The sequence below is a fragment of the Populus euphratica genome, unplaced genomic scaffold (assembly GCF_000495115.2).
Source record: "Populus euphratica unplaced genomic scaffold, PopEup_1.0 scaffold508.1, whole genome shotgun sequence".
Lineage (NCBI taxonomy): Eukaryota > Viridiplantae > Streptophyta > Magnoliopsida > Malpighiales > Salicaceae > Populus > Populus euphratica.
The window spans coordinates 50,378-77,837 of record NW_011500387.1 but is presented as its reverse complement, the minus strand read 5'-3'; the positions used below and the strand labels follow the sequence as shown (position 1 = coordinate 77,837).

At 30.5% G+C, this 27,460-nt stretch overlaps 1 protein-coding gene and 2 long non-coding RNA genes across 4 annotated transcripts; 2 read left to right on the top strand and 1 right to left on the bottom strand.

Moving 5' to 3' along the window:
- Positions 1-4: 4 nt before the first annotated feature.
- LOC105114285 (uncharacterized) lies at positions 5-10,202 on the bottom strand. Of its 2 annotated transcripts, none has more exons than XM_011010793.1 (12): positions 9,723-10,202; positions 8,688-8,852; positions 8,270-8,476; positions 8,085-8,174; positions 6,295-6,372; positions 6,023-6,187; positions 4,481-4,825; positions 3,377-3,660; positions 2,460-2,622; positions 1,413-1,762; positions 1,079-1,170; positions 5-944 (listed from the first exon to the last, which is right to left on the bottom strand). In XM_011010793.1, exons 1-12 carry the CDS (start codon positions 9,891-9,893, stop codon positions 940-942), a joined length of 2,115 nt encoding a protein of 704 aa, XP_011009095.1. In that variant the 5' UTR covers positions 9,894-10,202; the 3' UTR covers positions 5-939. The 2 variants fall into 2 exon arrangements, with proteins under 2 accessions (XP_011009095.1, XP_011009094.1); XM_011010792.1 differs by having other exon boundaries at positions 5-962; positions 1,093-1,170; positions 9,723-10,201.
- Positions 5,248-27,460, top strand: LOC105114287 (uncharacterized). Its single transcript, XR_840108.1, has 3 exons — positions 5,248-5,571; positions 13,790-13,793; positions 27,445-27,460. It is a non-coding gene; the product is annotated as an uncharacterized LOC105114287 (long non-coding RNA).
- LOC105114286 (uncharacterized) lies at positions 21,240-22,249 on the top strand. The gene is made up of 3 exons (XR_840107.1): positions 21,240-21,796; positions 21,886-21,929; positions 22,037-22,249. It is a non-coding gene; the product is annotated as an uncharacterized LOC105114286 (long non-coding RNA).

Here is a 27,460-nt window from a genome sequence, read left to right as displayed (position 1 = left end):
TACATATATGAAGACAAAAGCTACCCTCTGTGCATAATCTACTTTTTGAAGCTTTCCATTAGAAGTCAGAGGTGCATTGTTTCTATCGATGCAGCAACTCTTTGGTTATCTTTTTCTTTCACGAGGTGCCTAAATTGGTGTTTACGTAATACAAAATCTCAAGAGCAATGCCGGAGGACATTAGCTTCACGAGTAGCTTGTGCGTGTCTTGGTCATGTGCGTATCTCCATTCAGTTTGTGCAGATCTTTCCAATTTTAGAATGAGAAAACCACAAGTACTTGAACCAGACTAATTCAATTTGCTTTCTATAAAATAATAATAATAATAATAATAATAATAATAATAATAATTCAAGTTATCCAACAGTCTAATTCAAATATAGCCCACAAAATTTTCTTGCCAGATTAGCAGTGAAGCATCTCTTTCTCATCCCAATTGCCGGAAGGTTTCCTCTTCTTTCTGCGATGGTCCATTTAACATATCCAGATTTCTTTGATATTTTTCCATCTGAGCATTACTTCATTGTTGAGGCAACAGAATATTAATGGATTTAGAAAAGGGTCCTCCTCTCATCTCATGAATAGTTTATGAATGAAAAAAACTGCATCAGATAACCAAGACAAACACTTATCTGAACCACATTTTTGCCTGCATGGGCGTGTGAAAGACAAGCATCCCACTTGGTGTTTTTGCTAGTTGAAGGAAGGGAGAGTTCCAATATTGACATTCCAACTCGAAGTCTCAAGTTTCTATTACTAGACCAGGAGTAGAAATACACCTAGAACAGAATTCCCTGATGCCGAAAAATTGAATGAGAGGAAAGGAAAGAGAAAAGGAAGCAGCAGCAGCCAAGAAGAGGAATAAGAATAAACAGAGATGACGGTTCAATATCACCAAAAAGCGAAAGCAGTGGGATATTCCTCTAAGCCTCAATCAAGTTAATGGACTGTGTCTTACTATCCTGCATTTCAAGTAATGAATTATTAATTACTAGTCGATGAAAGGAAAAATGATGCTCCTCAATGGAGAGAACAAGCATTATTTAATACCCCCAACATAGAAAAGGATTAAATCAGAAACAGATATCTTGCCTTCCTAACCGAGAGAGCTCAGGCTCTGCCAACAGCATATGTTCCAGTGATTTCAAATTCATCCCCCTTTCCTCACAACTGTAACGACACAACAAAGGCAATCACTTTCTTCAGTCAGTAAAAAAAACAGGGGTTCTTTCTTTTCTTCTATCCTTCATCTCCCCCACCAAAAACAATGCCCACAAAATGTAAACATATAAATGCAATGTACACATAAATATCTGGATATTCAATAATCAAATAGATAAATATATTCAATAATTTCACATCTAAAAAAAAGGGGAAGAAAGGAACAAAGAAGAAAGAAAGGAAGTCCAAACCTGTAGATATAATCAAGGGAAAGCAACCTGTGGTGAACAGAGTAATCACTGCCAACGTAAGTCACAATTAAGCTACCTGCATCAGGATGGGGCCAGCTCCTTGAAGTGGGAAACCGCAGAACAAATGTTCCAGGCTCTTGAAGGCCCCTCAGACCCTGAAGTGACAGTTCTGCTTCTTCCTTTGTGATAAATCCTTCTATCCACTTTGGCGAAGTCGAATTCCATATTGTATTTATTGGATCGCTTGCTAATGTAAAGGCAACAGGATACAACCAACGCCATATCTTCTCAAAATTTTCTTGGGCCATATATTCCCGACATCCAGCAATTCTCCTCAGGAGCTCAAAATCCTGAAACAGTTATTAACTCTGAATAGTTATTACGTTCATATGTCTCCAAGTTGTGCCAACTCATGCTTGTGCACCATTATAAGATGCTCAGCATAAAAAAGCTTCTTCTGAAGATTACTGATTTAACAATTAGTGCATCAACAGAAAGATACAAACTACCATTAGTTTCCCCAAGTCCTGTAGGGCAGCAACCTGCTTAAATGTACTTAACTAGACCTTGGCTACAAGTTCATATGGAAAGGGGCTTGATATGTTTAAGAGAGCATGTTAAGAGTTAATATTAAAAAAATATCACTGCATTTATGGGTACGTAAAGCAAAAACAATTTATTGTAAGAACTTACGATGAATTATTTTCATCCACACAATTTTCTGTCTTGTTTATATTTTTATTCACTTCAGGTGAACCCAGTGACTTTCAAATTGGATGTTTTAGATTCAGATTCTAAGATGGGTAAATGGGGGTTAAAGAGATGGATGAAATTAACCCCTGTTGTGTGGCCTCTACACAAGAAGCCCACAAATGAATCTGAAAATATATGTGCCACATGCATGAGGCCATGTCATTGCTTCCTAACAATGATCCAAAACTAGTAATATTATTTTCAAGCCACCAGTATATCAACCTCAACATGTAAGTAGCAGCATGGTGTCCGTGTGTGTTCACAATGAGTACATGAAGGAGAAGAAAAGGCAACCTTTTCTGTGAGGGATCTAGTACTGGAGCAAGTAATCCTCATGAATTGCTCTTCAATCTCAAAAATCACATTCTCCCAATGAATGAGGCGGTTGTTTTGTGAGATTGAATTCCAAACTTTGGTTCCTTCCTCTATCAACCTCTTTGCTATCACTATCTGTCGTCTGAACAAGAATGATGGTACTGTGAGTATTAAAACTAGACAATAGGGCTCGTGTGATTTAGAAATTCTTCTTGCATGGAGTGGCAACAGGTGGGAATGACCACTTGGTTAGTCAAATTACACGCCACAAAGCTTCCAATATTTCTATCCTTATTCTAAACTATAAAAATTGCAAACAGACGAGGAATAAAAAAGACATGAAAATGGCCCACTTCCCCTCGTTAATTTCGCACGGGGAAACTATGTTAAGTGCATAGATTTGTAGGCAACACATGTAATGCTCATTCTTGCTTCAATCTAGTGCACAAGGATAACATGAATTTTTATTGTAAGTAGCAAATGATAGGAGAAGAGAGGAAAAATAATGTAGCGAGCATACATGCATGCCAAAGTAATCCAACAAGTTTGACCTGAAAAGGTGAACTGAATAGCTTGTAAGCAAAATCAACAAAATGCTGTAATTGAAACATTAGCAAAGAATCATTATGCTAGATGAGCACTAATAGATGGTCACAAACTTTGTGCCTGTATTTTGTCTGATTTCTATTCCTAGACTTCATTTTTTTCCATTTGAGTTCCCATTCATTTAAAAATCAATTAATCAAGGTATTCTAGAGCAAATGTAGTTGATTGATCATTTCTCAAGAGTATAAGAACTTAAATAATATATATATCACTTTAACCTTCTAAAAATTAAACAGGCACAGAATCCTCAAACAAAATTGCATCCAGAATGAACCAAATCCTTACATTACCTGTGGTGTGAACATCCTGAGTATAGAGATACCTCATCTGCAAGCCTAAAAAGCTCTTCTTCAGAGGCAGAGGTGGCAACCTCCTTCAGCAGAAGAGCCCTATCCGTCAATCCTCCCAGGCAGTATTTAAAAATGGTCACATCTGATATTGAATAGCTGCTGCTTGATGTGATATTGATATCTGATAACCTTTCTTCAATACTGTCTGACACAGATGGTGAATTGTCTGCTTCTTCAACATTCTCTGCTCCCCTGTCTAATGGTATCCGTGGTGCATTCTCAACCTAAATTCCAAATGATGGTGCAGTTACTCATGACAAGATAATATAATAATGAAATTTGCGAGAATAAATATCTACTCCAACCTCAGGTTTCCAAATGAGAGTCTCCAACATCACAGTTAAACTAAATGATATGTCAAGGAAAGGACAGTGCATGGAAAATGTATTCCAAGTAAGAAAACACTATCTATACCAATGCTGCACATTTGGTATAAGATTTCTGTATCTAGAATATTCCAAGTAAGAAAAACACTATCTATACCCATGCTGCACATTTGGTATAAGATTTCTGTATCCAGAACCACACGCCAGCAAACAATAGATTGTGGCATTAAATTGAGAGTTGGATAATAAAAATAAATATAAACCATAGACTGTATGCTTATATCATTTACAATTATAACATATTTTTTAAAAATCTCCTGTCCTTCTCTTACTTAAAGACACAATATTAAGCACCAACTTTGGTCTTGGTCATGTCAACAGGGCCAAAAATAAATAACAGGAACTAAACAATCTGCTGTAAATCACGTGGACAAAAAGGAAAAAGAAAAAAGAAAAAAGAGTAACATCAAAGACAGAAAAAAAAAAAAGAGTAACAACCAAAAGATAGCTTAGAAAAAAAAATATAGTAGAAAAGTTTTGATGATATAGTAGCCATATAAAATAAAATAAATGACACCTGGTGATCCTCCCAAATATCCTAGATTTTGCATGGATATTTATGCTTACAGTAGTTCAACTATTCAAACTAATACTAGTACAATCACAAGGATGATGACGATGAAAATGGTAATTAGAAATAAAAGTACTCATTTTATACCTGAGTAGTTATCCAAGCATCAGAGTTGCATTCCACATCTGGCTTCTCCATGGTAGATGTCTTTTGTTGCCCTAGTTTGATTCGTTTTGATGATGGACTAGGTCTTATCTCATGGATAGAGTTGTGCTGCAATTCTATAGATCCATTATATAGTCCAAATGATTGAGATTTGTTGAAAGGCTCAGCAACAGAGGTTGGCCTTTTCCATGTCAGAGATGTCCGGGGATTACGACTTCGAGAGATGCAACGGATTGGATGGGAAAATGCCTCCAGGAAATGATACCCAATGAATTTTGGGATTTCTAATTTAACACGGAAAAGCCTATTATCACACTTGGATGAAAGCTGACACGAGAAAGAAAGCAGAATCACTTGCAAATTCCATAAATATTGGTAGCAAGAAGCTAAATTGCATACATATTTAATCTGTAGTGAATTAGTGAACTCAGAATCCCGTTCCAAGAGTAATCCTTCTCATTGCAACGCAAGGAGAATAATTCTTACAACACATGGACACATACCAAACGAAGCTTTGATGCTTAGACTTTTGGGATTTTGATAGTGGTCGTGGTTCAAAATGTTTTTCGCTTAAAATGCATTAAAATAAAGTTTTTTTAAAAAAAAATTATTTTTGATATCAGTATATCAAAACGATCTGAAAACATAAAAAAAAAAAAAATTAAGCACAAAAAAAATCAAAATTTTTAGGAACATGATTGGTTTGTACAACGTTCCCAAACACACTCTTTATTGCATTGCCTACTAGAGCACAGGCAAGAACCATGAGGTGACCCAAGACCAACATTGTTTCCATTTGAAATATATTTGTAACAATGGTAAAAAGAGCAAGCTATTGTGCCAAGAAGGAAAGTCAGCCTAAATAAGATATATTCACATTTTGTATATATATATATCAGAGACACCAAGTGACTTAGTGTAACTCATTTACATGAATCCAACAAAGGAAGCATCTACATTATAATTCAAGAACAATAATGATGATTATTTCAGCTATATGTAGAAGACTCTAATGTAATATAGTGTTCATCAAATTGTGATCATCCAACACAAACTTTTGCGATATGCAGCATGTGGATTCTCTAAAAAATATGATGTCTGGGACATAACATGACCAAATGGAAAATCATAAAATGAATAATTGTATGCTTATTTATAAAGCAAATTCATGGGATGTTCAAGGTCAAGAAAGAGCTTCCAACTGCATGAGACTGCAAGCTAGCTTCACATAATATTGTTCCTGTCATAGCAACTTCCACTAGAGGTATATGGTAAGCAAAGTTTTATCAGATAACCAAAAACATATGATAGTCTTCTTTATACTTAAAAACAGTCTTGTAGGGGAAAAAATGCATATGGAATGCTGAAGACATCTGTTTTCGGGCCAAAACAGAAAGGAAAAAAAAGAAGTGAGAATCACCATAAGAATCTTCATCTTGTCAATGCATAGAAGAGGGACACTTGTACATACACTTAGAGAATTGGATAAGTAACCAGAAAACTTATTAACATCTGACAAACTACCTGAGATATTTTGAGCTTCAAAGATGCACGCCCATGCAATAGTTTTCCTGGTCTATCATAATTAGAAAATTCAACCCCATCGCAGCTTGTCAAAAGGGGATCTTCATCATCAAATGTCTTCTCCACAGGAAGCCCATTGTCCGCATATACCAGTGAAGCAACAATCTATTAAAGCAAGTAATGTATAAAATGTTAGTACAAGAAGTAATGAAAAAAATACAAGAAAATTATAGAAATTGCACTATTGGAAAACTCATGATGCAATTGCAGACCTCCAATTCCTTGTTTATAGCCTGGCTCATTGCATTTAATAAAACCACATCCAAGGAAAAAATCCTCCGGCATGAAGCCTGCAAAACAGCAAATATGAGAATAAAAGCTCAGAATGCTGCTTGGTTCATAACTTCAGCAATGTTAACCTTAAATGTAGGAATGTTAACAGTCTGTTAGTTCACACTCCACATCTTTAGAGGATTTCATTCAACCCATTTTATAAGTTTGAGAGAGAGAGAGAGATATTACAACTCTTGTGGTGCTGTGCAGTTCTTTCAATTTTTTAATACTCTCTGCTTGGAGAGAAAATGTCGAGATATATAAAAATCAATTTTTATCTAAACAGTCAATCTGATATGGAGTGGCTTTCTTGGTTTCCTCTGATGCTCTAAATCTCAAGTTTTCCATGCATTTTCTGATCTGATATTTAGTAAGCCTCACAGGAAAACAATAAAGCAATAGAATTGAGGGAAGAGAAGCAGAAAATGTCCACCAAATTTATATGGTGCACTACAGAGCAGAGATTTCACCATAAAAATAGCAGGGGAATACAAAACACAAAGAAGGTTCTAAATTAACCACAATAAAACCTGAAACCTGTTTGTGTACAAAAAGAAAAAATAGTTGAATCCCAAAAGAAATCATAGAAACTGGCCCTAGGTGCAAATGCTGCTAAATCTTTGCTCTCACCAAAGATCTAATTAAAAATTATCATTTGAGGATTTCACCTAATTCATTGAGCCAGATCACAAGTTACAAGCATTAGCAACTATTTTAACATGGAGGATACTTTATCCTCCTTTCTTTCATTTCCTTTCCCATTACAATACAGTATGGAGTGATAAGAGTAGTATGTGATGAATGATGAACAAATAATTTAAATTCCTTCCACAAGACCATTTTTCATTCAAGATGTTTAATAGGTAGGGATATAAGTTAGTTGGACAGAAAAGGTCACACTTTTTTGCTTTACATTACAGTCTTCTACCTCATCAATTGCTTTGCATTACAGTCTTCTACCTCATCAATTTTTCCCCGATTCTACCATTAGGCCCATTTCACCAACTAGTCCTTGGAATTTTATGCAGTCTATTTCTTCCTCTAACAGGATAAAATCATTACACACAACAGCCATAAATTAAAATTAAGCAAATGTAAGTGGGAGGATAGGGAAGGGAAGTTTTAATAATCCACTGCTTATAAATACACCCTGTTTCAAAAGATTTTCCCTTCAAAATTATGACTCCCTTGGCAGGAAATCTTGCTAGCTGCATAAAATAAAATTACAAATATTCCCACCTATTTCTCTTCTTATTCCCTTCCTTAAGACCAAACAAGAGAAGCACATTAATTTTTATAATTTTCACTTCCTCCACTTCCCTTCCAAATTAGAAAACAAAGGGCAAAGAGATGTCCTCTTCACCTATTAAAGATTAGCAAATACAAACATCAAAACCTAGCCCTTGTGCATAAGCTGCCTAGGCATCATTTTCTCACACAAAAGGTCGACATGTGCAGCATCTTGCTAACTCACGATGGCAACTATTATTCTTCAATTCGCAAAAAGACTGAAAATGGTTAGATGAGTTAATCTCATAGATCTTATCATGCAGCTATTCGAAATGGCTGGCAGGAATAAAAGAGAAGAAACAGCAACCTTAAGATAAACCCAAGAACAAGTGACAATCAAGTCACTCATGCCCTAGTGGAACATCCCTGCCAGATGGTTTTGGGATGTAACATGACTCCTTAAGAAAGTATAACATCAAAATTATCTATTTTTACTAACCTTGCCTCCAACAATATTCCAGATGCCATCATTGTCTTCATCAATTTCAGAGGTGGACGAGAGATCAATTGATAACCACAGAGGTGGATCCTACCATAGCATATGCTTATTTGTCAAGTATTCAGTGAATTTATAGGCATGTTTTAAGAGAATAACAGAATCCAGAAAAAATGTCTTTTACAAACCTTAACGTAGTGATCCTTAATGGACAAGCTTAAAGGCAAGACTTCTGCATGGTAAACATAACCCTGCAGGCCATCATCTGCACAAGAACCAACTAATGCTATCTTCCTCAGTCCATTGGAATTCCAGTTTTTGTCAAGGGAGGATGACTGGGGCTGCTCGCTTACAATCTCCCCATTAATGTGAAGCCGAAAAATATCAGTAAGAACCTATAATTAGCAAAATGACTTTTAGCCCTTTGTAACTGAAGAGAGAGCTGGTGAGAGAATGAGAGGGAGAAGGGAAAGTGGAAAAATATTATATATATATATAAAAAAAAAGCCAGATTAACAAGATAAAAAAACTCAATAATGGAAAAGTAACCTCCATACTATAAATTTCATAAATGACTAATTGTGTGGCTTGACTTCTAAAGCATACCTCAAATCCAACATGAATCCAGTTTTCCAGAGGACGTTTAATCTCCATTGATGTAGAATTACTAGAATTTGTAGTTTCTTTGTGTGCATGGAGAAGTGGAAAAAGCGTGATTATCTTGTCATTCAGAACAAGAAAAGGAGCATTGCTGGTAATATCCGGGTAAACCTGTGAACAAAAGTATTTAGTTCAGCAATTCATTTTGAAGGAAGAAAAAGAAATTGTCAAACAAGCAAAACACACCAGTATACCGCATTACAGAATATAAATCACTGGTTAACAAAGATCTATGGAGTATGCAGAATGGTCACCTTCAGGCTTTAGTATTAAAGATGATTATCAATATCTAAGCAGTCAAAAACATTATTCAGCTCCTTGATTTTGCTGACTAACTCTACTACAGCTGATAAAGTTCTCCTGCTCATTATCCTTATTAAAATCTAGTAATTAGACTTTCATGCCATAGGACTACAGGGCTATACAAAAAAGGTGGAATGAGCTAGCGAATTTGGAAAAACTTTCATAATTTACATGAGAGGTGAGCCTATAAAATCTTCAAGGAAAAAAAAATAAAAGAAATTAATATCAACTGTAGTAATGCCACTTTTTTCCCCTGGAAAGTAGCTATACACCCCGGAAACCATAAAAGATATCAAGCAGATAACTTGGTCAAATTTAATGAGGAACGGCACTACTCCTGCTCATGACCGTATAGAGAGCACTAACCTTTCTACATTTAAACCATATAAAATAAGGAGCCAGCAACAAACTAGCAATGTACTTGATCAAGACAACAACACAATCCCAATGGAAAGAAAAATTCAAGATATGGATGCCACTCAATTGAAGCAAATGTTTACAACACTCTAAAAATACACGAACCCATCAAAAGAAGAAAAATTTAAACATGGGTTACACCTCAAGTGATAGGATAAAAGGCTGGAAGTAGAAATAAACTTAAAACCCCTGTTGAATGACTAAATGCATGACAATCTAACAAAAAAAAAAAAAACAGAGAAAGGGCACTGTTTTCCAAACCTGTTTGATGATTGTCGCAGGGAATGTTGTGGTGGAGGAGTCAATAAGATAAACCCAGAAAGAGAGAGATAAATCTTTTTCGTTTTCAACTTCGATTTCCATTCTGAAATCTTTCAGCAAAATGTAATCTTTTCTGTTTATCACATTATTATTATTATTACGACTACCCATGATTTTTATTTCTTGATCAAAAGGAACCTCAAAAGCCCAAACCCCTCCTTCTCTCTTTCTGTTTCTCTCTCTAAACAAACAACGACACTATAAAAGAAGCTGGAATTTTGTTACTTTCTATCTCTAAATTACACTTTATTAGTATGTTTTTCTCACTACAAGCAGCGAGACAGAGACGGTTGTTCTGTGGCGGCTGTTCCGTTGTTAATTGACGGTTGGTTCGGTGGTGGGTTCGGTTTCTTTTTCTTCTTCTTTTTTTTTTTAATGAAAATGAAAGTAAGTGGGTAATAATCAAGTGCTTCGTGTCAAGACAAAAGAACAACTACCTTGGGGTTAGACTGGGAATTTAATGAAGTCAAAAGTTGACTTTTGTAATGAATTGGAGGGAAATTGGTCCTTTTTCTTGCTGAACCCCCTTCGTCCTCCTGTGAAGGGCAAAAATCTAGGAGTGGAGAAAGAGGATTGATTTTAAAAAAAAAAAGGGAAATGAAAAAGAATTATTTTAATTATAAAATAAACTTCAATTGCAGTACCTTTCGATGTTCATATTACTGTTCATAGTTAATATTTTTCTTTCTAGGTCCTTGAATGTTTATTTATTTTTACTTTGGCCAGCAGATTTTTGTTTAATTATAGCTATATTGACATTTGTTTTGAAATCTGTTTTGATTAACATTCTCTTACACATCCAAATCCAATGTGATATTGAATATTCTAGAACTAAATTAAACATCAATTTTATGAAATTGAATTTAAATTTATTCTTAAAATAAAAACAAAAAAACATTAGGGACCAAAATTAACATTGAAAAAATAGTCTTTTTTTTTTCCAATTACACCATTCAAAAAGCATGGAAAACTTCAATTTGATCTTTCAAGATTATTATTTTGCATATTTCATAATTGTTCTTTTAAATTTTTTATTTTTTTATAAAACTTCATTTATTTTACATTCAATCCCTAATTGTTGTTAAATGAGAGAGAAAATAGTTTTAAAAAAAAAAGGAAAGAGAGGAGAGAAAAATTTTATATGACCAAATTTCAGCCATTAATATCTATAATTTTAATATTCATGAATTCAACTTTAAGTGATTTCTATTCTTAATGATAGTCTAAAAAATATATCTAGACTCAATCAAAACATTCTAGGGACATAAAATAAAACTTAAAACAATGATTTTAATATCATTAAAACCTATATTCACAAGTTGTTTTGTTTTTTTTTACTAAAAAACTTTATGAATATATTTGGTTTTTACAGGTAAAAACCAAACAATCTATTTATAATCTTATTTTATTTTTTATTTTTTTACTCAAATCTTAAAACATTAACACCTAATTTTATTTTTTATTTTTTTACTCAAATCTTAAAACATTAACACCTAGTTTCCACCAACCTATATATAATTTGAATTGTTTTGTTATTTTTATATTACACTTATTTATTTAAAATTCATTCTGATTAAATATTAGCACAATCTTTTATTAGCTGGATTTAAATAAAAAATAATATTAATAAAAATAAAAATAAAATAATATATATAAGATTTTTTATATACTCGAAGATTGTTCATTTGAAATTTTTAAGGTACTCAGTATTTAAATAAAAAAATCACTATAAATTATATTACATGACTTGATTTTTTTTATTTAGAAAGGACTTAATTAAAAATAATTATATTATAGATGATACATTAGCTATTTGACGTGCATTTTGTTGAGATATTTTTTTCAACAAAAAAAATTGACCATGTAGTCTTTTTCTATGTGTGTTTTTATATAAGTATATATATAAAAAAAAGATTCCGCATGTATTTAATTAAATAAATTGAGAGCCATCTATTTTAATAAATGAAAAAATAAGTCATTGATGATAATTAAAGACAAAATTAGAAAAATTGAGTGAAAAATATAAATCAAGATATTTAACATTGTAATATGAATAAGTAATATGAATAATTTACTCACAAAATTAGAAAAATTGAGTGAAAAATATAGATCAAGATATTTAACATCGTAATATGAATAATTTACTCGGTTATACTTAATGAATTTGTTTATTAAAGTTATTTTTTTATTTAATTAAATGATAATAAAAATAAAAACATACATAAAATTGATTGAATAAAATAAAAAAACATATATTACAGAAAGTTACACATATTAAAAATATTATTTATAAATAAATATTAATTTTTATTTTTAAAAATAAAATTCATTTATATAAAATATGAAAATAATTTTTAAATAAATTTGAATAATCTCTTTAAAGATCAAGTACATAAAAAATAACTAAAAACAAAACTGTTATTTAAAAAAGCTAAATAAAAAAATAAAATATTAGAGAGAGGATATGAATTTAAATATATATTAAAAAATTCTTTTAAAAAAACACATATTAAAAAAGATATTAATTAATTAATTTTTTTTTTAAGATGGCCAACACTTCTAACCTATTTGGAAAGGACTCGTGCATATGTTTTTCCTTGTATTCTAGCCATTGGAAAGGACTCGTGCATATGTTTTTCCTTTTATTCTAGCCACTATGATGGTAATAAATAAGGGTTCATGGCTTTTCAGGTAAAAATTTATTTTTAATATTTTTTAATTTAAAATATTATAGATATCTTGAAAAACCAAAGTACTCATGTACATGCTTCCCCTTATATTCTAGCCATTATAGTGGTGGGAAAAAAGAGTTGATTGTTTTTTAAATAAAAATTTATTTTTAATATTTTTTTAATTTAAACACCTAGAACAATGTAGATATCTTGATAAACCCATTAATTGTCTTAAAAAACCTAAAAAATATACTAAAAACTGAAATTAACTTGAAGAAATAAAAAAACTTCACGAGCTTATATTTGGTTTTTTTAGATATTTTGAAGGTAAAAATATATCTGAATAAAATATTTATAATCAAATGGGATTTATTAACACCATAATTGACAATTTTAATGGCTAAAATCTATGTCATTATTGATTTTTCTATTTACTAGTGTAATATACCGATTCTCTTTTCTCTCTCAAACCAGATTTTTAAAATAAAATTAATTTTGTTTTGAAATTTTTAAAATTGGTGGAACAAAATATTTTATAATTTGAAAAATATAAGTAATTCAATAAACATTGCTCTCAAAGTTTGAAAAAACCACCCATTTCATCAAATGTTTTTCTCATTCCTTTTCTTTTAATCTCACAATTTCTTAATAAATTAACCTATTGGCAAAAGCAAGAACAAAAAGAAAGTAGAAAATGAATGAAAAAACACCGTGAATAGTACATGCATAGTGTTTGTTTTGTGAAGGACTTGCATTTTGCACAATAAATTATCTACACGTTTTAAAGTTTTGTTAATAATTCAATCTCTATATTAAATATTTTTAACATCTTAAATGCTTTGAAATGTATTAATCTGATGTAAGAGACACTTTTATTGTTCTATTTTCAATAATAATAAAAAAAATTATAACATACATCTTAAATGAAAGCTACAATCTTTCATTGAATCAAAACAAAAATAATTCACAAGTGCAAATTTTTTTAGGAAAAAAAAAAACCTTTTTAATTTTCTCTGTTATCACCTTTTCCATTTAGTTCATGCTAAGAGATCAAGATAAGCAAAATATTTGTGGTGATATATGAGAGCATGCTACCATTTTTTGCCATATGAAGTTATCCTAGAAAGAAGACGGAGCTCCCACTCAAAAGGCTGCCTGTCATCGCACACAGCGAAGGAAATTGAAGTTAGCCCTTGCAGCTTCAAGCTATTTCTGCACATCGCCACCTTTTACGTGTCTTAGAAAAGCAAAGATTCTAATTTGCAATCACCTGCAAGATCACAACTAGCTAGTTAGGGCAAGGCTGTAGATTCAAGATCCGGGGCCAGACCAGAGCATTGTCCTAGATTCATTCAAGGGTAGAAAGGCAAACACTGTAAAATAAAATCAGTAGCCACAACAGAGTGCCACAGGAGAGCAGTTGCAAGTTGCAATTAGAGAAAAAAGATCTTCATAATCAATTATATAGTTTGGGAATTGATTTCAATTATAGTCGAAGCGTTATATACATATACACACACATTAAACAATGATATATGGAATATTACTGCTACAACTGGTTAACTCTAGTCTGGCAAACTAGCGCGGGTACAACTCGATTACAGCAACAATGACAGTAATGTCATCAACTTTGCCTCCAATGTGCTCGATTCCTGCAGACTCAGCAGCAACTGCAAAGGGAGAGTCATAATCCTGGCTGGTTGAATTCATGGACGCAACAGTTGCGATGGTCCAGGCAAGATCCTGAAGACAAGATCTTCCTTCAGTTTCTTGAAGAGTCTCCTCGATCTCGGAGCCGAAAAGATTATCGAACAACCATCAGTGCCAGCAACCACAATATCCCCCTGCTCCACATCAAATTCACCAAGGAAAACCGAAGCCTGGCGCTTACCCTTCTGAACCCAATTCCCCAACGAAAAAGGGCAGTTGAAAAAACTGTGCTGTGTCGGTGACCTGTAAACAAGCCTTTTCCCTCTGAAAACGATGAAACCGCTATCACCCACGTTGGCATAACACAATCGGTCTCTTTTAAGGGTAACAACACAGGCAGTGGATGATCCTAAAGCAACCGTCTTGGAATGCGCTTTTAACTATATTTTCTTGAGATTAACATCCCCTTTAGGCTTCAAGGATCGAAGAGCAGTGAGATAATTGGACATAAGTTCTCTTGCAAAAATCCCAGAATCAGTTCCTTTCATAGCCCATCCACCAACACCATCAGCCACCCCAAAGGTTCGCCTTTCTTGGGATATAAAATGAGCGTCTTCTCCTAAACTTTCTGGGTTCGACTCCAACTTCTTAGGAAAATAACAGAATCCTAGATTCATCTTCAACTTCCCTTTGCTTTCATAATCGGGAAACGTAACCGTGGCTTGGAATCTTCTCTTTTTTATGATCATGTAGTTAGTTGCCTTAATTTGGGTGGGGTTCGGTCGCTGGGTAGATCAATTTGTGACGAAGAAGAAAGAAAGTATTGTCCTTACTGAATTGGGAAGGAAGAAACAGAGGGAGGGATTTGAGAGGAAAGGATGAAGAAGCAGTCGTTAGGGTTTTGTTTGGGAAGAAGAAATTAGAGATTACGCGTATTTCTCAGTCAGCAGTGTGCTGAAGTAAACACACACTGTAACGCGAGGATAGGCACTTTTCTTCCGTTCTCAGTCAGCCGTCGGAGAAATTCATGTTTTCAAATTACAAGGAAAAGAAAAAAAGAGCTCTAACAACAAAATTATATAAAATCAAAAAATAAAATATAAAAGGAAAGTAAAAATGGAAAAATAAAAAGAAAAGGAAAGGAAAATTGAAATCCAACATCCAAGCCTCTAACACTTACATCTTGAAAACAAAATTAAATGAAAAAAATCCTTTTTATAATTGTTTTTTCCATAAAATATTGAGGAAACAAGAAGAGCCCTAAAATAAGTAAAATTAAAGATGAGAGACCCAAATAGAAAAATAATAAAAATCTAAATACACATATGAAATCTTGTCTTTCATAATTTCTCTATAATGGCCCACTTTTTGTCACATGATTCGAGATGATGGACCCAACGTGGCATTAGCGAAGGAACGAGGTTTATTCACACAAAAATCCTAAAAAGAAAACACAATAATAAATTGTAAGAATAAACTCACAAGTGTGAATATTTCAAAAATTGACTATCGAGTCCCAAATCTTAAAATAAGAGTTCAATAGCTTGTTGTAAATAGAAAATAAAAATAACATAGAATCTAAAATTAATATTGAAATAAAAGGAAAAGATTTTAAGTAATTCATCTTGTCAATCATAGGCTAAATAAGAAAATAAAATAAAATAAAAATTAAAAATTAAAGAAAATAATTATTAAAAAAGCTAAATTTCTATAACAAGAGTCTAGGATGATTTGGAAGATTTGAATCATAAAAATGCTTCTAAGTAGGTTTTAGAGTGAATTTTGATTTTGAAAATGACATTAAATGGTTTTTGAACTGATATGATTTGCTTCAATCAAATACTTAGATAAAAAATTATGGCCATCAAACATTATGTGTGCTTACCCTTCTAAATTGTTTTCTTCTTTTTTTATTCTTAATATTAAGCTAGTTTATAAAATCTTATTATTAGAAATTGTAAAATAATAACAAAATTACCCGTATAATGTTTTCTATCGATAATATTCAATTATAATAGCAACAAAATATTTATAGTGGTCATTTCTAATGCAATTAGTGACTTAAATGTATTTTTCAATAATTAATGATAGAATCATCAATATAATAAAATAATTTAAAAAAATATTATCAATGATTATGTCGTTAATATGACATATCATCATTTCCCAATAAATTTACTAATAGTATTTTCCATCACAATATTTTGTAGAAAATTCTGGTAGTAAATTTAAAAGTGTTATAACCGATGTCAACCCTATTCTTTTTCTTCTTCTTTTTTTTAATTGCAAATCAAAACAACAGCCCCTCTCACCTATTTACCCATGAATCTAGGTTTCATCATCACAAATTCAACCACCCAACACTTTGTAGTGTCATCATCATTGTCATGGTACCGTTTTTTTCTAAATATTCTCTACGCTGGGCAAGCAAACCTATTCATTTATATTTTAAAATAATATATTAATTTGAGATAGGGTATTTGTAGTGAAGTTTGCTTGTATATTTAAGTGTTTCATAACCTTTTCATATAAAAATAGAGTTTGATTTCTATGTTAGAGTTTGTTTGTAATTGAAAGAAATTTGAATTTGTTTGTAATTTGATAAAATTAATTTTGAATTTGATTTTGTAAATTAGATGTGTTATAATGAATGAAATGATGGGTTGTTTAATGGGTAACAATCACATTTTATCAATTTTATTATTGTGTTGAAAATTTTGGGAAAATTGATTTTTTGTGGAATTGATAACCATTAAATCATATTGATTTAGATTGAATAATTAGTTGGGTACCAATTAAATCTTGTTAATTGGATTTATTTAGTTAATATTTTGATGCATCATTATATTTTTGTACAAAAATAATAATTGGTTATTAGATTGTGAATTCATTTTTAATTACCAAAGTTGAATTTTGAATTGATTGTTATATTATTAAGAAATGTTATTATCATTATTCTATATAAGTTTTCTAAGTAATGGATGATCATTTTTAGATGCATCGAGATTCACCTCAAAGGTTGTATAGAGAAGATTATTATAAAAGAAATGAGGGTTTTATTAATTTTACACTTTCAAATCTAAAGAATATTAGTAGAGGTAAAATTAGATATTCACATGTGAAATGTAAAAACAAAAAGTTCTACCAATTAGATATTATGATGATGCATTTTCTTAAAAATAAAAATTTGTTGAGAAATACTTGTGTTTATTTGTACATAAAGACCATGTAATAAATGATAATAGTAAGCAATACATAAGTATAGTAATGGATGCAATAGGAATAAATTATGGTTATTCAAGAATCAAATGTAGATGCAATTAGGTTTTTTGAACTTCTAAAAGATTTTGATGAACCATTATGAAATGAATGCACAAATCATAATCAATTATTGGCTATTTCATGTGTGTTTTCTATCAAGTTTGATTATGATTTAAGTTAGGCTAATTATGATAGCATAATCGAATGGGAAAATGGTATTTTGCCTGAAGGAAATAGGATAAAAGAAAACTTTTATATTAAAAAACCTATGATGAAACCCTTTGAACTGGATACCAAAAAAAATTATATGTGCCTTAGTTTTTCCATGTTATACTACAATGAAGATGTAAATTTAATTGAGTACAAAACTTGTGGGCATGCTCGGTATAAACCTAATATGAGTAGGGGAAAGAAACTTATCGCATATAAAAAAACTATGATACTTTCTAATTACTTTTAGACTGCAAATATTATTTATGTTTCCAAAGATATCAAAGCACATGATATGGTATCATTCATATGATATAGAAGATGGAGTCATAAAACACCCATCTAATGGTGAAGCTTGGAAGTAATTTAATGGAACAACATAATATGCATCATAGTTTGTGTATAAATAAGTTCAATCCTTTTTGGTTATTTATTGCACTCCATTCTTATTGGATTATCATAATAACAATTTACAACTTGTCATTGAGGATGTGTATGATGTCAAAATTCATATTTTTATCTATAATCATATCAGGTTCTTACAATCTAAGTTGGAATATAAATATTTGTCTTCAACCACTAATTAATAAGTTGAAATAGTTATGGTCATTTAGAGCTTTGACATATGATGTTGCAAGGAAATATAATTTTCAAATAAAGACAAGTTTGATGTGGACTATAAATGATTTTTGTATATATGAGATGGTTTTGGGATGGAGCACACATGAAAATTAGATATTATATACATTCTGGAATTTTTAAGCTACTAAGTCTTGATGGTACATCACCTAAAACCCGTGAATCGTGTGCACTTCCTTATTAGCCAGCTAAAACATATATAAACTTCAAATCAAAAGTTATAGCTGCTAAAATATTTTTTGTTGTTTCTTATTTTCGATCTCGAAACTTTTCTTAAAACTCAGCAAGAACATTTGCAAGAAGATGGGTACCATCAATTGCTCCCACATAATCCTATATAAACATGAAAAAATAATTTATAAACTTTTCTTCTAAATGTAATTAATTAATGTATAAAAATATTGGTATTGTTCTTTTAACTTAAAATAAGCATAGAATTTATGTTTATTCATTATCTCTATAGGAACTATATGCATCAGGTCTTAAGGTGTTTCTATAATTTAAGAACTTCTTTTAATACAATTCTAAAATAATGATAAATAGTTTCAACAGACCTATAGTATATACTACTAATAAAATGAAATCTTTGGTTTCGGTCTATAATTTGTAATAATACAAATACTTACTCCCTAATAGACATATTTTGAGTTAAACGTAATAGATCATGACTTGTAAGAATATCACACAAATTATATAATATAAATAGTTTCATACGAATTTGTTCATTGTAATGTCTATCACCTCAATTCAAAATGCTATCAATTTAAAATTCTCATTCAACAATTGTATTTATATATGATTCTCTTGGTATATAAATTTTATTTCTTTCTTGTTCAATAATAGCTACCCCTGCAGCTATAACAGTTACAGCTACTCTCATACATGCTACATGAATAATCTTACTATCCATAACAAGAAAGTGAAGTTTTTTTATAACAAACCTAAAATTTTTGAAAAATAAACATTAAAAAAGCACACCAAATACTTACACAATCAATACAAGAAATTATGCTCAAACTAACACATATTATAAATTAAAAGGTTAGAAATAAAATGAGCTGTCAATGTATAATAGTTATGGCAATGATATCTGATCCTTTAAACAGACGAGACCTTAAAGTAGCTTGTTTTATAAATTCTCAATCCTTATGTTTCATGGTCTGAAAATACAATTTTCATGCAAAACCTTTACTGAAACTTGATATCATTGTCATCTTTATTCATTTGCCTCAAAATACCTAACAGAAAACGCATATCATCAACAGAGATGCAAGCTTTAATCATGGAAATGCATATTTTTTCTCCAACACCAAATAAATTATCGGGAATCAAAATTTTTAGGAAAGCAAAGGAGAAGGAGAAGGACAAGCCAATAAAGTATTCCATGATACGCACTTCAAAAGTGTTTACAATGTCACTGAGAAGCTATCTGCAAATATCACACCAAACAATAATGGGATTTGATAGTGTGTTTAAAGCCAGGTTTTATAAAGGGTAAGGAGTTGAAGAATTAAAGGGCAAAATTGCTGTTGAAATCATGGTGGTTGTTAAAGAAGGAGAAAACATGGGAAGGGGACAGATTTATGATTAGCTTACGGAAATAAGGGTGTTTTTTCCATTTAGGATGGGAGAGGATGGAGAGAAGGTGATGCGAGGAGAGATCATCAAGTAGGTCAGGTTCAACTAAAATAGAAGCAATTGAAGAAGAAGGAAAGAAAGAGAAAGAGATGGAGTGGAATTGAAAACAGATTTGATGGAAAATTTAAAGAAAAACAGAAGATGGATTGAAAGAAAAGACATGGAAAACTCATACTTTCCCATTTAAACAAATATAAATGTAAAATGAACATGAAAAAGAAGAGCTTTGTTATTGGGTAAAGCAATGAGTCTAAAAAAAGTTAATGAAAGAAAGTAAAGTAGTAAAGGCAAAAATAAGCCAAAACCTATCAAAAACAAACATTTCCTTCCACGAATAACACCATAATTGTTAAGCCAAAACAAGGTAGGACATAGGAGCAGAGAGGATACCTGGTTAAAGACATAGATTATGGAAAAGGCAAGAACAGGGACATGCTAAAAAGAAAGATCATCGGGACATAATATAAAGGGGTAGAGATGGAATTGAAAATGGTTTAGAAAACTTAAACCAACTATTATAACAAATCATATAACCTAAACAAAATAAGGCATAGAGTTGCTGTGTTTTGTTCACAGAAACCAAACAAAACATTAAAAATACAACAAATTAGCAAGATCATAAAATCTATGCCATAATCATAGCTACAAATCCAAACAAAGAAAAAGAAAACATAAGGCAAATAATAGAGAGATATTTGAGGAAAAAGGGTTACCTGAAATAAGAGGATTCAATATGCTTCAATGGAGATTATTGCAGATAACAGAGGAAAAAAAGGAAATTATGATTATTTTATTACTGGTACAGAAATTTGAGAGAGACAGAGGGATTTGCATCAGCCACAAGAAAGTGTTTTGTAAGGAAAAAAAAGTATTTTTCAAGGATAAGAAAAGAAAAACACTTTCTTGGCATAAATGTTTAACTTTCCATTTAACTAACTTTCCATAAGGTTACAAAACATAGGAAAGTGAAGAAAATGATTTTTAAAAAAGTGTTTTCCTAAAAACAAAAATATTTTGATAACTTTTTACTATTTCTTGAAAATTAGTTAATATTTTTTAAAAAAACAAACTAATAAATAATTATTATGATATAGTTTTAAAATTTTTAAATAAATATATTTATAATTATTTAAATGGTTATATATCTTATTTACAACTTATCTATTTTTAGTTGGGTCGCTCAAACTAGCTAGAATATTGCATTTCAATTCAAAATATCATGCGGTCGAGTAATTAATCTAAAATTTAAATTAAATGTTATTTTATTTATTTTATTTTAAAAAAAAAAAGAGTTGAGTTTACTCAACTTTGTAATTATATTTTGATTATGTTCCTTCTTTTTTGTATTATTTAAGTGTCTTTTGATTCAAGCTTTGAGCTTGAGTCTGTTGTTCTCCCAACGGAAAAGTGGCTGAAAGAAGAATTTCCCTCGTACGAGGGTAAAACCTTCATGATCTAAGGTCCTCCCCGTTCCAATAACACCTTCCGGCCACCCTTTGTTTTTTCATCAAAGGAAATATGAATAGCAACACTTATATGTTGATTTGAAGTGATTAGTGCCTATATATATATATATATATTGGTCCTCGATCGGCAGTCCCTTGACTTCTTTTATTTGGCCATCCATGGGTAAGGACTAGAGCTATGCACACAGGAGAGCATCTCTTACTTGACTTCATCCATTATCTTACTCTTCTTGCATTGAAAAGCCAATCCTTTCTTATCTGTGTAGTGTCTTCAAAACCTATCCATGTCACTTAGACTCCCCTGCTCTCTCCATTAAGAGCTGGTCCCTCATCTATATCCTAATCTCTTTTGCACGTTCATGGTCTTCCTCATGATACAAAGCCATGAATTTTCCCTCATCGTTTCTTTTCATTCTACTTCTAGTCTCCTTCTCCCACCTCCTCACTCATTCCAGTTTGGCCATCAGAAAGTTTGAAGGTTTTTGCTCTCTCTCTATCTTTCTCTCCCTCTGATCTTTTTCTACAATAATAATATGTCATCTTAAAATTGATGGGTTTGTTTTTCAGATACTGGAATGACCAGAGCGAGGTCATCAAATATTAAAGTCAAGGTTAGTACAGTAAGTAGTTTCTACTCTTGTTGTCACAGTGAAATCACCAGCACCTTATACTTCAGCTTGTTGTTTTTCTTATACTCTTTTATTTGGTGAATCTTCAGTCATTTGAAGAAGGTGATCATGTTCAAAGGAAACACTTGCATGAAGTGCATTCAGGACCTAATCCTATCAGTAATTCCTTTCCACGACAAAAGTGGAAAACTAGGTTAAGAAGAAGTCCATAAAATTACTTCTTCTCATCATTTCTTCTATACCAAGTTTGTCAGCTAGATTTGCAACTTTATATGAAAAGCTATTAGCAGATCTTTTAGTTATGCTTTTGACTTGCCATTATTACAGCAATCATCATCTGAATCGAGCTGGGAAATAAAAGTAATTCAAATGACTGTTCAATCACCCCTGAAATAGGTGTGCAGTAGTATATTAATTATGAAGCAATGATGCCACAATAATTCATTATGGTGCGCACCTAGCTGCTAAGCGATGGGCCAGCACTAATTTCACGCAATCTGCTGTGTCGCATAATATCGGTTTCTGACATGGCAAAACAATACGAGGTCTACCATATTGTATTGTCTTAAAGCAGTCCAAGTCAAGAGGCGGACTACAAACACAAGCGCACAGCAAAACAAACACTTCTTATAAACACAAAAGAATTATTAGTCCACAATTTAAGGTACACCAATGCGTAGCGTTTGCACTACGTATACACAATCTTGACGAAAAACAACGTAGCTAAATCAAAATCTATAAAGTTTGCTTCATGTTTTCTGAAGCTTGAGTTGATGTATTAAAGATTGAGGTAAAAGGGGTGCTTTTTATTTGCTTTATTAAAAGTTTGTTTAAAAGCATCTCCCACTAATATATATATATATGGGCATAAACATCTCTGCAACCTCGTCTTGACTTCAACCTGGTTTCAATCAAAACTAACTGGGATTCACCGTGGGGGAAAAAACACTCGGTTTAAGTAGTGGAATGCCAGACTGACCTCTACCACATCTGTGGAAAATTAAAAAGCATGAGGCGACGTGTGATCATTGGTTTATCATCTGTTTCGTAACTGTTTCAATATGTATGTTCTCCAGTTGCTGCTGGTCCATGATTTTTTGTTGGTCCTCTAATGTTTCAAACAATCAAAAGAGAGGAAAGAGGAACATAATGAGAGGCATAATTGTACAGTTTTGAGAATAAAAATAAAAATAAAAGCATATGATCCCTCTTGCTGCTGTTTCCTTTTAGAAAAGAAGTCTAAAAAAGCAATCTAAAAAGGTGCTTATAAAATCTGTATTGACGAGAAATGTGGCCAAACATTTCTTCTTCTCCTAGTATGATTAACTTTTCTTATGTGTGTGTTCCAGTTCATTTGTCGGTAAAACACAAAATACATGTAGAGATGCCGTCATGAAAACATGTGGGAATGGTTACTAGACTTGCATCTAAAAACAATATCCGGCCCCTGCCAAAGAAATTACAAGGATTCTCTTAGGGTGTGCTTTATTTTCGTTCTTCAACCCTTTTTTTAACTTTTTTTTTATATCGAGAAATATAAAATTGATATTAATAATTTAAAAAATATAAAATTGATATATTTTTAATTAAAAAATACTCTTACAAAAGCACAATGCATCACCTTATCATACACATACTTGGTAAAAACTCTTGTATAATGACTAAAAATCCAAAGAAAAGTATTTTATCTTTTAATCAAAATAAACGATAGAAAAAAAAATGTTTCAATTTAAAGTTTCTAACTCTTTGAAATTTTTTAGAAATTTTTTAGAGTGAGGAATTAAATGTTAAGTACAAATCATAGTTTTAATACTTCAAAATCTATTTTATATATTTCTTCCTTCAAATACTAGAAAAAATATGTGACAAAGTAACAAACTATATCTATGATAACAAATTCGTTTTATGTATTATCAACAGAATTCATTGTAACAAGCAACACACTCGTATTTAAAAAAAAAAAAAGAAACATTCAACATTGAACTATCAAAATAGAATAGCATAAAATGAGATTTAAAAAAAAAACAAGATCAAAATACTTCACTTTGTATTCTAAAGCTAGAATTAGTGATTCTTGTAAATCTAATCCATTAAAATTTTAGTCATTAAAATAAAAAAATTATAAATCTTCAAAATAATGAATAGAAATATAGCAAATAGACACTATAACACCTATTATAGGAGTATTTCTCACCCCATAGGCGACTTTACCAATTATGAATTCAATGAATCCCCAACAATAAATTCCTCTATAGTATAAACTATGGAGGATGAAATTGTAAAGAAAAATCTAAAAAAGAGATCTCAAGTAAAATAAATAGCAATAAAAAAAATAAGAGGTAAATTTGAAAGATAAAAAAATGAAAAAGGATGAAATTAAAAAATATTTGTAATTGTGTTTTAATTTATTTTTTTAAGAATGTAACTCAAAGAATAGACACGACCATGAAAAAAAGGCTTATACACACACACACACAAAAAAAAAAAAGGAAACAATAAAAATTGCATAGTTAAAAAATCATGTAGAATGCAAATAAACAAAAATAAAAGCTTAATTACTAATAATGTAAATGTTAAATGATAAAATATAAAAAAAAGAAATACTTAAAAAATCACAAGAAAACTATAGTCATTTTTAAAATAAGTGGAACATACTAGAGAAAACTAATAAAGAAAAATAATTTAAAATTTTTATCTTAAATAGAACATATAGTAATAAAAATAATTAGAATTAAATTCAAAAGAAAATAAAATATAGGGGGATGAAATAGAAAACAAATTCTAACCTTATAAATCATTTTAAAAAATCATTTCAAATATTAAAGAAAGGGATCAGGAAAAAATATAAATTTAAAGGATTAGCTGAAAAATCCAACAAAAAATGATAAACAAAAAAACTTGAAATAATTGAGTTATTTTTAAGACCAATAAAAAATTTCACAAAAAACAAGCTAAAAAAAAACATACCCTATAATTAAATAAATACTTAGGCATGAAACTGGAAATAAATAGCTTAGAAAAAGTAAAAAAAACATAAGTAAACTCGGAAAAACATCTTAAAATTGGTTAAATCTTAAAAACTCATAACCTGTGAACCTAGAATCATAGTCAAATTAAGAAGTATATTATAAAAAAATTTGAAATATCAATTTTAAAAACTTCTCAAAGAAAAAAAAAACCAACATTCAAAAGAATAGGTATTAAATTTGATAAAAGAAATAAATGAAAAGATGGTGAAATTGTAAAATAAAATCAATTTAAAAATTTATTTCAAACAAAAAAAAAAGCTATCAAAAGAATGAGAATAAAATTTAAAAAAATTAAAAAGGCTTTAAAGAGATGAAATTGAAAAGATATACCAATTTTGTAAAGTATTTAAGATAAAAAAAAATTTAAAAAAATAAACCAAATCTAAAGAGCCGACAAATTCAAGTGTTATTCTGAATTTTTAAGAGGATGACGTCAGAATTTAGACGAGGAGAAAGAAAAGAAAGAAGGAATAGTTGTCAGTACCAAACTATCATGAATCTTGGAACATGTGCTGCCTAATCTTACTGGAGACATCAAGACCTTTCAAACATCATCCTAAAAAGTCATGTTTGGTTATCAAACGGACCCACACACTGGCGTATGTGTGGAATACATTAGTAAGTTTTTTAATCATATTTAATGTATGTTAATTATAAATATAAAATAACCTCCTAAACAACTTTCATATCTATAACAAAACCAATATAAAATAATAAAACAAACCCTTACAAGTAAGTTAAGTTGATTTTGTTTTTAAGAACATCAAAGTAATTATATTATTTTAAAATTTTAAAAATACCACAACATCCTTGAATAATAGGCGTCATTTTTTTTTGTTATAGGATTAAATTTATATTTTAACTATGCCAAAAAAAAAATCAATTCAACCACATGAAATGTATAAAAGATAATTGTTTAATGATGAAAAGACCACCTTAACTCCAATATCAAGTCAAAATATTATCAATTAAAAGAATAAGGACAAAATTTAAAAGATGAAAAAAAATTAAGAGGGATGAAATTGAAAAGGTATACAAATTTTATAAATTATTTAAAATAAAAAATCATAATAAAAAGAAAATAAATCAAACCTGAAGTATCAAGATATTAAAGTGTTATTCTTAAATTTTTAAGGAGATAACGTGAAAATCTAAGTGGATGAATAGAGATAAAAAGGGAGAAAATAGTCGTCATTGTTAAACTATTGTGAATCTTGAGACACATACTGCCTAATCTGGTTTAGGGTATTAAAACCTTGCAAACACTGCTTGGAAAGTTATATTTAGTTGTTGGGTGACTCTACAGACTAATGCATGCATGGCACACTCCAACATGTTTTTTGAATCATATATATTGAGACCTTGCAAAGACTACTTGAAAAGTTATATTTGGTTATTGAATAGCTCTGCACACTAATGCATTTATGGCAGACTCCAACATGTTTTTTTAATCATATTTAATATATATAAGTTACAACAAAAAAAAAACTTTCTAAATAACCTTCATATCTATAATAAAACCAATGTAAAATGGCAAAAAAACACTTATAAAAGAGTTAAGTTACATTTTTTTTAATAATATCAAAGTAATTATATTATTTTAAAAATTAAAAATACCAAAATATCCTTGAGTAAGAGGCATCATATTTTTTTTATTACAGGATAAATTTATATTTTAATTATGCAAAAAAAAATCAATTTAACCCATGCAATTTATAAAAAATACAAATTTTATAAATTATTCAAAATAAAAAATCATAATAAAAAGAAAATGAATCAAACCTGAAGTATCAAGATATTAAAGTGTTATTTTTAAATTTTTAAGGAGATAACATGAAAATCTAAGTGGATGAACAGAGATAAAAAGGGAGGAGATAGTCGTCATTGTTAAACTGTTGTGAATCTTGAGACACACACTGCCTAATTTGGTTTAGGGTATTGAGACCTTGCAAACACTACTTGAAAAGTTATATTTGGTTGTTGAATAGCTCCACGTACTAATGCATTTGTGGCAGACTCCAACATGTTTTTTTAATCATATTTAATATATATAAGTTACAACAAAAAAAAAACTTTCTAAATAACCTTCATATTTATAATAAAATCAATGTAAAATGGCAAAAAAACACTTATAAAAGAGTTAAGTTACATTTTTTTTAATAATATCAAAGTAATTATATTATTTTAAAAATTAAAAATACCAAAATATCCTTGAGTAAGAGGCATCATATTTTTTTTATTACAGGATAAATTTATATTTTAATTATGCAAAAAAAAAAATCAATTTAACCCCATGCAATTTATAAAAAATGATTGTATCATAATAAAAATATCATCTTACTTCCAATATCAGGTCTAAATGTTTTTTTAATCAAGAGCAAACTTCAAAAAGTGTTGTGCATTTCCACAACAGATTGATAGGCTTGAAGCTTTGAAGATTAACTAGGATGGCTTGGTGAAGTCTAGAGTGAATTATCTGCAGAT